At 39.6% G+C, this 14,602-nt stretch overlaps 1 protein-coding gene across 4 annotated transcripts in view; it reads left to right on the top strand.

Moving 5' to 3' along the window:
• The window catches only part of FAM184A (family with sequence similarity 184 member A), a 499,679-nt gene that overhangs the window by 254,821 nt on the left and 230,256 nt on the right, over nucleotides 1–14,602 (top strand). For all 4 annotated transcript variants that reach the window (XM_086926730.1, XM_086926731.1, XM_086926733.1 and 1 more), the window contains exon 4: nucleotides 12,390–12,571. In XM_086926730.1, the coding sequence (XP_086782856.1) occupies nucleotides 12,390–12,571 (182 nt within the window). The remainder of the gene's footprint in view (nucleotides 1–12,389; nucleotides 12,572–14,602) is intronic.

A 14,602-nucleotide genomic window follows, 5' to 3' on the forward strand; every position in this document is an offset into this window, starting at 1 on the left:
ATAGTTTCTATTACGTATGGAAGATATTTCTTTAACAAACTAAATGTCCATTCCTGAACAACCATCATTGTTATCAACAGGAACAGTTCTTTGAAGTGAGACTACATATGTTCACCTCCAGTTTCTTAATCACACTTGGTGGTGGGTCTTGTGCACCGCAAAAAAGTAGGAGAACATTCCTTTAATGTTTCGGTGGTATTCCAATCGCACCAGGTTTTTTTTCACACTTTTATACTCTATCTAGTCTCATATCGGGTTCACTTTTCTCAAGTATAACCTTTTTTACACAAGTGATCATTAATTCACTTACTTGCTTTTAATCTTAGACTTGTATGTCACAGTGTCCAGCAAAAATTTTTAGATTAAGTTTTTTTAGGACTTAATAATATCTTTGTTAACATCTTGGACCTTGAGGGCTTGGAATTCTCATGTATACAGTGTAGATATTGTTTAGATTGTAAATCTAAAATAGTCGTTGTGTATATATTTCTCTGCAGCCTTGAAAAAGCCCTGCGGGCGAAACGCGCGTCGGCTGCTCCTGTGTCTTCGCTTATCTTGGAAATAAAAAGACCTGATTTGGAAGTGTGGCTGAAGTATTTCTTGAAGTCCTGTTTATAGGACATTGGATCAAGGACTTACTGGAAACATATTACAAGGAAAAAATGTCCCCCAATCTTTGCTACTGGATTATAGATATAGTGATCGAGTGTACTTTGGCTATTTGGTGTGATGTGGGCCTGTACATGCCCAGTAACACAACAACGAGAATATCAAATGCCCCAAGATTGCAGAATTTCCGTCCCGGTTGGGCCGATGTTCAGACAGGATAGGGTCTACTAATGCAAACAACCTGTGAAACTCCAATGAACATTCATTGTTCTCTAAGGCAGCACCACCAGTGAGGTGTGCATGGGAGGGAGGCAGAGGAACCCTGATGATCTATGGGTTAGGACACAAAGAGTTAAAAATTGGATGTAAGAAGTGGAGCTAATCATGTCAATGTCGGTAACAGAATGACATGACAATAGGCAAACAAGAAAAGTAAAGTGGTGGGACTGTTTATGAGTCATTGAAATTGATTCCAAAATACTAGAAATGACTCAAACCTGCCTTGATATTGTTTTCACGAAAGGTAAAATAAGCCGTCTAAAAAATAATTAGATGTTATTGGTGTCTGCGTTCCCAATAACTATAACTTTTTGGAGTGGCAAAGGTTACCATTGTGTATGTATGTATGAATGTATATGGTATTTCTATAATGCAAACATAGACAAAAGGCAGCTGAGCACTATACAGGGTGAAAGACAAGAATATACTGAACGAGTAGTAGGAGAGGGAGCTGGGTTATGCAAGATTAGTGCATTGTGATGTAGTGTTCATTAAAGAGGCGAGACTTCAACTCTTTGGCTAAACTGGAGTAGCCTTGGGTTGGTCCTGATGGATGCAGGATTGTTGCTTCAGATCCTGGATGTATAGATGGAAAATGTCTGCTTGTTGTTTCTTTTTTACACTTCATAGTTTTCAGTCTGAACGTGTCCTAGGTGCAGGTGTATAGAGAACCACCAGTGATGGTGAGCTTGTTGGCAAAATAATAGGGGGTGTTGGTTGCGATTACTTTGTAAATAGTGCAGGTGAGTTTGAAGATGGTGCCTGCTGGTGAGGAAAGCCAATGGACCTCCACCAGAATAGAGGGTTATGTTATCATTGTTATTTGTATCCTAGATCAGACATGCTTGGGCATGTAGGGTGCCCATTGTAGAGTCTGAAAGGCCATGGAGTAGGGCTTTACTACCAACCAGGTGTAAGAATGCAAGAGTTTGAATAGCAGTTCTAAAACTGAAAAGTTGAAAAGGTAGAATGCTTGGTAAAAAATAGAAGAAAGATTTTCAAAAACCCTATGTTAAAATGCACATTAATGATTTTTTCCTGTCAAAGATAAAAAGAGCATACAAAATATTGCCAATTTGTGGTTCAACTTGTGAAAGAATGAGAGTTGTTTAACTTGCTCTTTGAGACTGTCTTTCTGGCCTGATGAGCTAGGCCCTTTGCACATGCCTTATCCCCCACCTGTTTTCACTGTAAGGAACGTGGACATCAAAGGTAACTGTTCTCTCAGAACAAATCTATACGGTTGTGAAGTCCTTTTTTTCAGCTTCATTTTCTGAAGTGTATTCTTTATTCCTTCACTCTTTGTCAGAAGCTTCAGATACTGAATGCCTTTCTGTCCTTTTGGCTGGACAACTGCAATTTAATATACGTTGAATTACCTGCCTAACATGTTCGCAGGCTACAGTTGCACTGTGCGGCCCAGATTTCCCTTGATTTCTGTTTCAGTGACCATATTTCTTTTGCCCTTGTTTCTCTGCAGTGGCACCCAGTAAAATAGTGGATTCTTTTCATATCTATTTGCCTGGTGAAGAAAACAGTTTACACTCCCTTCACCCTCTGTTCCAATCCAGGATTAGCTGGTACTCTTCAAGCTGCCAGCTAAGATCATCATTTAGATGCTTGTTTTCGGTCCAGGGAAGACATGGCTTGGCAGTTCGGGCTGGACTGTTCCCATGAGGCACAGGGCCAGACTGATTTGCATATGGCCATTTCTGAAAAGGGGTGGCGGAGTGAGCTAAAGAATGATGATGGATTAAACCCAGATCAGTTGACTGGGGTGAGTGCTTGCAATTTTTAACACTCCGTCCATCATCCCCTTTGATTTAGCTAAGATCATCATGCATAATCTGTCTGCGATTCGCACATTTTATTTCAAAACGGTTAGAGGCAAGGTTTTGTACATTACACTTGGTTCTTATTGGAACACCTTGCCCTTCCACCACTAAGCTGAACCTAATTTACTCAGTGGAATAAAGTGGAATCAGGTATACTGAAGTGGCGTACATTGAAATGGCAAACAGCGGAGTGGCGTAAAGTGGAGATGCATACAGTGGGGTGGCATACACTGAAGACGGATACAGTTGAGTGGCGTATAGTGTCATATAGTTCAGTGGTATAGAGTGGGATACCATAGAGTGGAGTGTGCTAAGGTGAAGTAACGTCCTGTAAATGTTATAGAGTGAATTTGCCTAGACTGCAGTGGCTTATGGTGAAGTGTTGTATAGTGTAGGGGCATATATTATATTATATACTAAAATTGCATTGAATTGGGTGGCGTACTGTGGACTGTGGAACACTGGAGTGGCTTAAATGGGAATAGGGTACACAGTAGTGGGGCACAATGGAGTGCCATATTGTGTTGTGTTGTAAAGTACAATTGCGTAAAGTGGAGTAGCGTATATTGGAGTGCAGTGGTGCAGAGCCGAATATCGTACACTACAGTGGTGTACAGTGTAATAGGGTACAGTGCAATAGATTATCCTGAAATAGCCCAAAGTGTACTGCCATGCAGTAGAGTAGCGTACAATTAAGTAGTGTTACTCTAATAACATAGAGTTTACTGGAGTTAAGTCTTGAGATGTACATTGAGCATATAGTGGAGTATCATACAGTAGTGTATTGTACAAGTCAGTAGGGTTAATTATATAAGTGTAGAGTCTAGTGACGTACACTCAGGTGTTGTTTAGTGTAGTCGCACAGAATATAGTTTTGTAAAGTGATATAGCATAAAGTTCATTGTGGTCCTCTGCGGTGGCGTATACTACATTTTAGTAGAATTGAGTGCCATAGAGTGGAGTAGCATACACCGGAATAACATACAATCCAGTAGCGTTCCATAAATTGGGGCATAGTGGAATAGCGTAAAGGGGAGTTGCATACAGTGCAATAGCGTACAGTTATGAGCAGTACTGTGTAGAGTCGACCAGTATACTGGCATACACTAAAGTGCAATAGAATACAATTGTGAACAGTATAATAGCGTAGAGTATATTGGTGTAGACTGGTGTGGCGTTCAGTGGAGTTGGGTGGAATAGAGTAGAGTAACGTACAGTAGATTAATGTACAATTTAATGGCATATACTGGAGTGTCGTAAAGTGGAGTTGCATACTGTAAATAGTGTAGAGTGCTGACTCTTCTAACCAGGAGTGGCATACAGTGGAGAGTGCAATATTTAAAATGAAAGATATGGTAAAATTATGTGAAAACGTGATTGTTATAGCCGAAAAATATGAATTTTAATATTTAAATGGTACATTTCTGGCTGTATATTGTATTGTATTGTATTTGCATGTATATAGCGCTCACTACCCCTGATGAGGCGTCAAAGCCCTTTTTCGGCTATTAGCACACTACTCCGGAACACATAAAGGATTAGTGTTGAGTTAGTATAGTGAAATATGAAAGTAATTTGAGTGGTGGATAGGTTAGTCAGTTATTTGGATTCAGAAGGATAGCGGAGGGATAGAAGAGGGAAAAGGTTTGCATTTATATAGCACTTGTTACCCTTGATGTGGTGTCAAAGGGCTTTTTTTTGGCGAGTAGCACGCTGCTCCGGAAGCCATAAAGAATTAGTGGTGAATTAGTATAGTGAAATATGAAAGTAGTTTGAGTGGTGGCTATTAGTCAGTTATTTGGATTGAGAAGGATAGCAGATTGATAGAAGAGGGAGCATTTTTTAGCATTTATATAGCGCTTGTTACCCCTAATGGAGTGTTGAAGCACTTTCTTGACGAGTAGCTTGCTCCTCCGGAACCCATAAGGATTAGTGATGAATTAGTATAGTGAAATATGGAAGTAATTTGAGTATACAAATACTGTAAGCAATTGTAAAGTTACACATTGTAAAAAAAGTAGTTATATTTAGTGCTATTGTATAACGTGCAAAATTCACATTTTACCACAGTACATGTGCTTAGAACTGGTGATTTCATTAGCTGATGACTGTGTTTACCAGAGGTAGAAATCAACCATGTAGATTTTATGACAAATTTGCATTATTGTATGGTCAGCATTTCGCTGACATATGGGTTTAGTGTGTTACATGTATTTATTAGGTTTAACAACCTATTGCCACTTTTATGAAGTAGTAATAGGTTGACATTTTTGTTCTGAAAAGTCTATATATTATCGACCAATGGATTTTTAAAAACGTTTTATACTTTAATAACTTTGCACCCTTATGAGGCATGTCCCCACATTTGAGCAGACTTCTTCCAATCGTTTACTTGTGGAAGGAGTAAAGGTTTTGTGGGGTTGGCTGAAAGGGATGTAAAGGAAAAAGGGGGTTGTCCCAACATTTCCTAAATCAAACATATTTAATATACACTTTATTTAATTTTTTGTTGCACAAAAACCTCGAGTCATATTTTGTTTACATTTGGCAGTATTACATATTATGGTGCACACATGTTTATTTTGTGTAGTGCAGTTAAGTTATGTAATTATTTTATAAGTTTAAATCTTTCTAAAGTTAGTGATATTTGTTATTGTGGTATTTTTGCAAAATATAGGGTTATTTCACAGTAGTAGCATGGTACATAGTTATCACAAGTCGTTAGCTGATTAGGTAATCATTGGCGATATAAAAGTGAAAGGTAGTGATGTTGTTGTCTGTTTCAGTTTGCCTGTGTTCTGTGCTATGCTAGTCAGTGTCGGTAAATATTAGGTTTGGTATTTTTCCCATAACTATTGACCATTTTAGTAAAGAGGTAATAGGCAGGGTATAATATTTATAATTTTATATATATATATATATATATATATATATATTCACAGAAAAAACCATAGGTTATAGACCATATATAGTTAGGAATTTGCATTTACAAAACCTTGAAAATTCACTGAAAAAACCATAGGTTATAGACCATATATAGTTAGGGATTAGCATTTAAAAAACCTTATTTTATTTGCACAAAACCATTGAAATTCCATATATAGTTAGTTGCACTAACTATATATCGCGGACCCGCAATCCACTGCTAATGATGTCACATATTACATCATTCATGACATGGTCAGTGACATCACTGATGACATCACTGATGACATCTCAAATGACATCACTGATGACATCACTGATGACATCTCAAATGACATCACTGATGACATCACTGACATCTCATTTGACATTACTGATTACATCACTGATGATATCATTTATGTGATAATACATCTTCAGACTCTAATATAACCTTTGATACACTCAGTGTAAACAGGCACTCACAGACTGTCACACATCCATGGAGTTACTCACACACCTATTCAGTCATGCAAAGAATCAATCACATCTCCATTTCCTTAATTATACAGTTATACACACCTTACTTATTCAAACATATACTAACACATATTTACTCTCTTATACAATCCTTGATACAAGTTCACAATGATTCATACATCCACTCTCACATTCACTGACTCTTATGTTCAGTTATTTATATATGTCAACTCTCACATGGAGTGTGTTTTACATATGTACTTACTTTGACATGTAGAACTGAGATATCCATTCACTCACCAATATACTCATGCACACAGTCAACTGTCCATACAGCTGTTTCTACATGCACTTTTGAACCCATACACCTAGGGAATCAACCGCTCACACATCTATGCACAGAGTTATACACCTCCCAGCCACCCACACACACACTCAGTCTCCCATACAAATACTTGGGCAACCATTCAATAACCCATATAGTTACTGATATAGCTACTGATTTAAACATGCAGCAGTTTACAGAAGAACATAAATATTGATTGCCAAATTAAGACACTTTAATCACTAACCCATGCACTCAGTGAGACACATTTAATCATTCTCTCATACAGTCAGTCATGCACCTACTAAATCCTTCATCCAGACACTTATACATCCACTCATTCTTCAATATGTAAGACATATTTTAACTTTACAGAAACATACAGTCACTGGGTGTTGTCATCAGTGATGTCATCAGTGATGTCATTTGAGATGTCATCAGTGATGTCATCAGTGATGTCACTGACCATGTCATGAATGATGTAATATGTGACATCATTAGCAGTGGATTGCGGGTCCGCGATATATAGTTAGTGCAACTAACTATATATGGAATTTCAATGGTTTTGTGCAAATAAAATAAGGTTTTTTAAATGCTAATCCCTAACTATATATGGTCTATAACCTATGGTTTTTTCAGTGAATTTTCAAGGTTTTGTAAATGCAAATTCCTAACTATATATGGTCTATAACCTATGGTTTTTTCTGTGAATTTCATTGGTTTTTTAAAAGCTAATATCTATAGCTGTAAAATATATTCTTTATTAAGTGACGTATCACGTAGCCCGTGAGACGCCTCATGATGCATCGCATAACCGTGACGTATCGTCTCTGCAGCGCAAACCAAACCCAAAACGTAAGCGCGCCAGAACACGCTTAAAGATATATATATATTTTTTTAACCTTAATTAGACAAAATCCACACGTGCACATATCACAAACGTTCAAAAAACACAATATGTCGGACTCCCGTTACGCTGCCGGTTAGCTGCCCGGTTAACGTACCAGGAAGCACCTTTACCGCTAAAAATCGCAAATCTTTTTTTTTTCACCCCCCAGGGAACTTTAATAGCCCCCTCATCAATCCTAGGGGTTCAGGAGGGGTCTGCCTTACCCCTTTCATTCATTTACACCTTTTTTTTTCCACCTCTTGTCTCTCGATCCCACAGAGAGACAAGATGGCGGCCGCTCCAGACTGTTTACAATGATAACAGCCAATCAGCTTCTCCTCAGACTCCCGTTACACTGCCGATTAGCTTCCCGGTAGCTGCCCGGTTAGCTGCCCAGTTCGCGTACCAAGACGCGTCTCTACGGCGAAAAAATCGGATTTTTTTGTTTGTTTTTTTTTTGGCCCCACGTGGCTTTATAATATCCCCCTCATCAATCCTAGGGGGTCAGAAGGGGTCTACCTTGCCCTCTTTCCTTCATTTCCCCCTTTGTTTTGGCCTCCTCTTGTCTCTCGATCCTACCGAGAGACAAGATGGCGGCCGCTCCGGACTGTTTACAATATTGACAGCCAATCAGCTACTCCTCAGACTCCCGTTACACTGCCGGTTAGCTTCCCGGTTAGCTGCCCAGTTAGCTGCCCGGTTCGCGTACCAAGACGCGTCTCTACGGCGAAAAAATCTGATTTTTTTTTTTTTTTTGAGTTACACTGCCGGTTAGCTTCCCGGTTAGCTGCCCGGTTAGCTGCCCGGTTCGCGAACCAAGACGCGTCTCTACGGCGAAAAAATCGGAATTTATATATTTTTTTTTTTGGGTTACACTGACGGTTAGCTTCCCGGTTAGCTGCCCGGTTAGCTGCCCGGTTCGCGAACCAAGACGCGTCTCTACGGCGAAAAAATCGGATTTTTTTTTTTTTTTTTTGGGCCCGGCGAGGCTGTATAATATCCCCCTCATCAATCCTAGGGGGTCAGAAGGGGTCTACCTTGCCCCCTTTCCTTCATTTCCCCCTTTGTTTTGGCCTCCTCTTGTCTCTCGATCCTACCGAGAGACAAGATGGCGGCCGCTCCGGACTGTTTAGAATGTTGACAGACACCGGAGAGCCAATCAGCTTCGCTTCGCAAAGTTCCGATACGCGAAAAGTTCGCGAACCGGAGCGCTGCCCGGAGCGCTGTTACAGATATATATCTTGTTTTAAACGTTAATTTCTCAAAATCCACTGAAGCACATATATTGAGACCTAGCAAAGGCACATCGGGCTAACAGTCCCTACAATTTTGCCAAGTTTCGTGCAAATCCATTCAGCCGTTCGAGCTAAAAGTGAGTCCAACCGCCCTATGGAAAACTCAATGCAAAAAACGCGTTTTGGGACCCCCCTTTTTTCTCAGCCCCCCCTTGACGAAACCCCACCAAATTTTCAGGGGCTGCTCAGAAACAAAATGTGCCATTTTCCTGAAAATTTCAGCCGATTCCGTCCACAAACGCCAAAGTTATTAGGCATAGAATTTTCAAAAGTTCCATAGAGAAAAAATCCTAACTATATATACCTACTGGCTATCGCCAGTAGGTAATATATATATATATATATATATATATATATATATATTTTTTTTTTTTTTTTTAATTGGGAGTACTGTGTTCTGAATTGTTTTTTAAAACATTATTAATATGGTGTGCTAAAGTGTATTTTGAATTCTTTACATATTCAAATCCATAGGTTGATAATATCTACACATTTATGAACAAAAAAGGTAACCTATTACCATTGAATGAAATCGGCATTAGATTGTTGATAACAATAAACCTAATTTTTAATTATATGCAACACCTTAAGCCATATGTCAGCAAAACACTGACTGTACAAGAATGGAAATTTGTGATAAAAATTATATGGCTGATTTTAACCCAGCTCTATGCAATTCAGTCTTGATCCTTCTCTGATAGGACCAGTCCAGCCCGAACTGCCAATAACCAGTGGCTGAAATTAATTCAAGCATTTCATCCATCACTTTTTTGTATAGTTTAATGTGTCACCCTAAATGGGACGGATATGCCCAGACAAAAATCCCGTACAGGCTGTGTCACTGGAACCAAGCTGTACCTGTCTGATGAGTCCATAACTAGAGTGAAACTAGTCCTGGGTTGCTAGTGTTCTGGTTCAGGGAGGACCTGGCTTTGTAGTTTGGGCGATTGGAGTAGGGACATGACTGATTTGCATATAGCAGGGACCAAACTTAGGTTACATGGTAAGCAAAATAATGATGGATTGGAATTCCACTCTGAGTAATTATCGGTGGCTGAGATTAATTCAAGCATTCCATCCATCACATTTATTTTTATGCTTTAGAGATGTTATCAGCGCATGTGGCTGCTGAGTAGGCTAGAAGTAAAGTGACAAATAAAACACATAAAAATTTGTGTACGGATCATAACTTGTCTGCCAAATGTTGTAAATATTTTTCACCCATGTTGATTACTAAGCTATTCAAATTGTATACATTAGAATTAGGTGAGAGAGACTCTCATGAATAAGGCACTCAAGCTTTACTTTAGCCTTGCTAACAAACTCAGAAATGTAGTCAACATAATGCAGTGCCTGTACTCAATGTAGACTTAAACAGTTTGATAAAAGTGTTCACAGACTGGTTGGTGAACTCTAATATGACCAGGAATAGCTGGCAGTACAGTTCCCAAGCACTTGAATACAAAAATGAAGAGACTCCTGTGTGCTGGATTGGGCCACAATGAAGAAAAACTTAAAACAGCAATGCATTTCTTTGCGAAAGGGGAGGCCTAATCATGTTTGAGTAATCCTCATGTGCATGAAGAGGGGATGGTCTTCCCAAGGCTCACCAGTAGGGAAACAGATTTCTCAAACTGAAACTGGAATTTGATTTTCTAATTGAGAGGTATTCGATGTATGTTGAGCTGTTTGAGGAAATCTGTGTCATGGGCCTACTTTCCAGTACTTGAATATACTAATGGTGGTGAGGTTAAAGGATCTGAATATTCTGAATATTCTTACAGAAGATAGGAGGGATGGGCGGATGATTTGGAGACTACTTCTCAAGACTGACTGACTACACAAACAGTGTTATGAATAAACATTGTGGGTACCAGACAAACAACTCAGACTGTAGGTCTTGAAATCTAATTTATGCTTGAGAAAATTGAAGATAAAATGCCATGCAGTTTATTTGAGAGTCACCAGGCACGTATCCAATTGTTCTAGATTCCACATCTTCCGTAATGTCCACCTTATGTAACAGAGCATTGTAATTATGACAAGTTACGAAAACTATGGTAACTCTCTGCACCCCAGAAGGCTTTTCGCAAAGGTGGTCATCTTTCAGTTGCATATTGCCGTATTCGGGTATTTCATTGATACTAATAAGGTGAACTCTTTTCCCAGACACTGTTACAAGGTGTGAAAATGACAAACTAATGAAATAATAATATTACAAAATGTGCTGCATTATATACTTTGTCTTTTCTTGCTGCATAATTTAGTGAACCATGCTGCATAATTTGGGCCTCCTCTGCTGCATAATTTCTGTGGCCCTGCCCATAGTTGTTGAATTAGTAAACAGTAGTGTTACCTGTATTATCGACACAGGCAGGCCTTTGTCTAATTGTCCTTATCTAGTTGACAGTTCATTTTCTTAGTGTGATATTGTTCAGTGTTCATATTTCCTAAATAAAACAGCATCTTCATAGTCAAAAGGGAATAATATAAAGCTGGGGAAAGTATTGTCAGTTGCTCAGCACAAGAAAAAAAACATCAATTTAAGTCCCACGTTTTGGCACAATAAACCTTGTCCTACCCATAATCATTCCAGTCCAATCCTTGCTTCGTTGTGGCTTATCAGAAATTGTCCTACACCAATAGAAAGATTAATATGCCTGAATAAGCTGCGCGCACCGTAGGATTTACTCATAGAAACAATAGCAAGGTGGTAGGTAGAAGTCTTGAATTAATCTCAGCCTCTGGCAATTACTCCAGGCCACATCCTAGTCCACAGTTTGTTTTCTCCAGGCCTGGAGCAACCATGTTCATCAGTGTTGGTCCTCCTCCAATGTTAGCAGGCATGTCCGAACTGCCTGTGCTCCATCTGTACAGCAGCACAAGCAAACCAAGATCAGCTTCAACCTTGTTGGGCCTCATCAGTGAGATGCAGCTTGAATCCTCTTGCAGGGTGACTGGCATAGCTGTTGCACTTGAGGCGCCATGCAGAGAGACATGTGACAAGTGAAGGGTAAAACGTTGGAATTTACTGCGTTATTCAGTAATCCGGATAAATGAACACAGTATTGTGTCTTAGGAGCCGCAGGGTGCACATATACTAAATCAATTATTTTAGATGTTGAACATTTCTGACTCATCTTTCTCTTCTCGATTATAAATCATATTTTCATAAATTGAAGTTCAACCTTCGCTTCCAGGTATTTGATAAGAAATTATTATGATTATTGTCTCAGTGATTTGGTAATGCTGTTTGGAAATCAACACAAAAGTAGGGTAAAAAAACACATCTGTTGCAATTGTAGACCATACCAGAAACTAAAATGTAAATCCACATTGATTAAATGGAAAAATGGCAGACCTTTTCTTGCCCCATGCATGAACAAGTTGAAGAGGATTATGAACTTTAGTATGCAATTTAGTTGTTTTGTGCAGCACCTACAAATAGTTATTTTTCCTTGAATAAGTGCTTTACAAGTTGTTGAAATCTGAATAGTTATTGATAGTGAAGCTAAGGGAGGGGCTTTGCAGTGTTTGTCCTAGCCAGCAAAGTCTGTTTCTGATTTTGAAGATATCGATATCAGGAATGATAAAAAGTTCTTCTGGACGTACATTAGCCACTCCTTACCTAGACAATAAGTGGGTGACATACATTAAATGCACCACCTACTTGTATGCAGTTGAAATGTACACTATTGCATGCCACGTGTATGATTGACAGCATTTTTTGTCCAGTCAGGAGTTTTAATGTTAACATTTTCTTTTACCCGCAGGCCATATTGGATTGCTTCAAGCCACGCAAATGACACAGGAGGCAACAATAAGGGACCTGGAATCTGAAAAATCTAGGATAAAAGAGAGGATAGCTAGACTAGAAGAAGAAAGAACACTGCTGCAAAACAAAAACCAAAATCTGGATGAACGGCAGCGGCAGCAAATTTTGGCCTTAGAAAAGGTAAATATATAAAATTGACAATGCTCTGTATCTACTGCTATAGGCAATGTTGCTTCTAGTTTTAAAAAACAATTGGGCAAGAGACTGCTAACAAAGTTAGGGTATACAGTGGCACCTGCAATGCTGTCTGGAACGCAGATGACAGTTTACAGAATATTTAAGAATTAGCAGGCTATATCAACAAATGTAGCTTTATTAAACTTTCCATATCTGAGGTTCTATCAGAACCAAGCTCTTACTATGGTAACAGCCTCATATTAAGCAAATCACGGGCAATATCTGTGATAGAGGCATCAGCATAAACCCTACATACAACATTTAAAATACAAGTTGTTGAACAACTTTCACTTGAATTTATTTTATTTCCCTTGCACATCTTGTTGATAATGGTAAAGATCAAGCACTGGATTTTGGAAAAGGCATCACTCTACAGATCATATGCAACACTCTTTTTCAAACTTCGATCTCCCAGTGCAACTGGTTTGTAAATTATCGTGCCATCATAAATTGCATTACATTATTATGATAGACCAAAACTGAGCCATTTGCACTCGCTGGTGGCTACTGCAGGTGCGAGGGACATTGTCACTGTCATCTATATCTCATGCTTTGTGATCTGCAACAGAGATTCCGAAGATGGACTTGCTTGTCAACTAGGAGAATAAGAGCCTTTTTCCATCGCTAGACGAAAAGACTAGAAAACAAACAATATCCATTAAAACTTCCTTTGTTTTGTCTCATCCGGAGTGATCAAGGTGGTTAAAGCAAATAGGGCTTATTCAGATTCCTCTAGCTGCTACAGTCAAGATTACTGTTTGATATACTTCCCCTGTCACAGTTCACAGTTCAGTGTTTCCAACCTTGAACAGATAGCCTGAATCCCTTGGCCTGAATCCATAAAGTCTAGAGTTTGAAGACTTAGACCTTTCAGTTGACTGAATACCGATCATTGCGTAGAACAGGAAGTCTTCCACTAGACTGGGGTGCCTTCAGATTAACAAGATATTTGATCTACGGCCAGTGGGATTTCCAGATGCTTGCTCAAGCAAGATGTAATACATTTTGAAATGCTGCCTGTATTGTGTAACATCAAGACATCAGTTCAGCACAGGGAGGAAACAAGATGCCCTCCAGAGCAGTCTAACTTTCCTGCATTCCTGCCAGACTGCCACATTTTACCCCCTCCCTGTACAGTAAAGGTTCCTGACAGCCACCTTGGCCTAGGATCCTCTATCACAGCAGTCTGTTGTTTTGGTTGGCAGCTTGGGAGGAGATGGGCGGTGTGTGGAGTAGAGGCAGACATAGTCACTTGCCTCCAACATCTGGTGTTCCCTCAGAGCTGTTGTGTGTAGTGATCAACAAGTAGAAAACAAGAGGTGTTGGGTGGGTGTTCTCCTTCCCGGTGAGGCTGATGTATGCGAAAATGGGGGCATCAGCGGTTCGGTGACCAAAAGCCTGTGGGCAGTGCAGAAGCTGGCACTCTACTGGTCCAGTTAGTTGCATGTCATCAGTGCAGCTCCCTGTCCTCTGGCCTTGGAGGTGCTGTGGTGAGGGCCATTCGGCCTACCAGTAGCTGGTTTGCAACACAGCCGGGTTGTCTCGGATCATACATCCATGGAAAGGTTGATCATGCTCTAATGCTGCGCAGAGACTACAATAGTATGGAGCTGTCAGAAATGTCTCCTAAAGCCTCTATTGCATTCTTTGAGTCTTGAAACAGACTATTCTTGTTTTACAGTCAGAAACTGGTAAAGCTCCTTCCTGTGGCATTTGTATAATGAATCGTATCTGGCTGCAAGAGCAACCCTTAGACCCATGAGAACCAGTGTACGAAACAGGCTTTAGGCAAATCGGATTCTCAATAGTATACAAGGATCTCAACAGGACCAGGGAAATGGAGGACATCTGAGAGTCAATGCTCAATAGGCAATTGAAATGAGATTGTGATTACGTCTGATATACTAAAGCATTGCATCAGTACTGGGGCATAGACTCTATGCGGTGTGCTTCGAATTGGAGATGTTTTAGCTG

The sequence above is a fragment of the Lissotriton vulgaris genome, chromosome 6 (assembly GCF_964263255.1).
Source record: "Lissotriton vulgaris chromosome 6, aLisVul1.2, whole genome shotgun sequence".
NCBI classification, from domain to species: Eukaryota; Metazoa; Chordata; class Amphibia; order Caudata; family Salamandridae; genus Lissotriton; species Lissotriton vulgaris.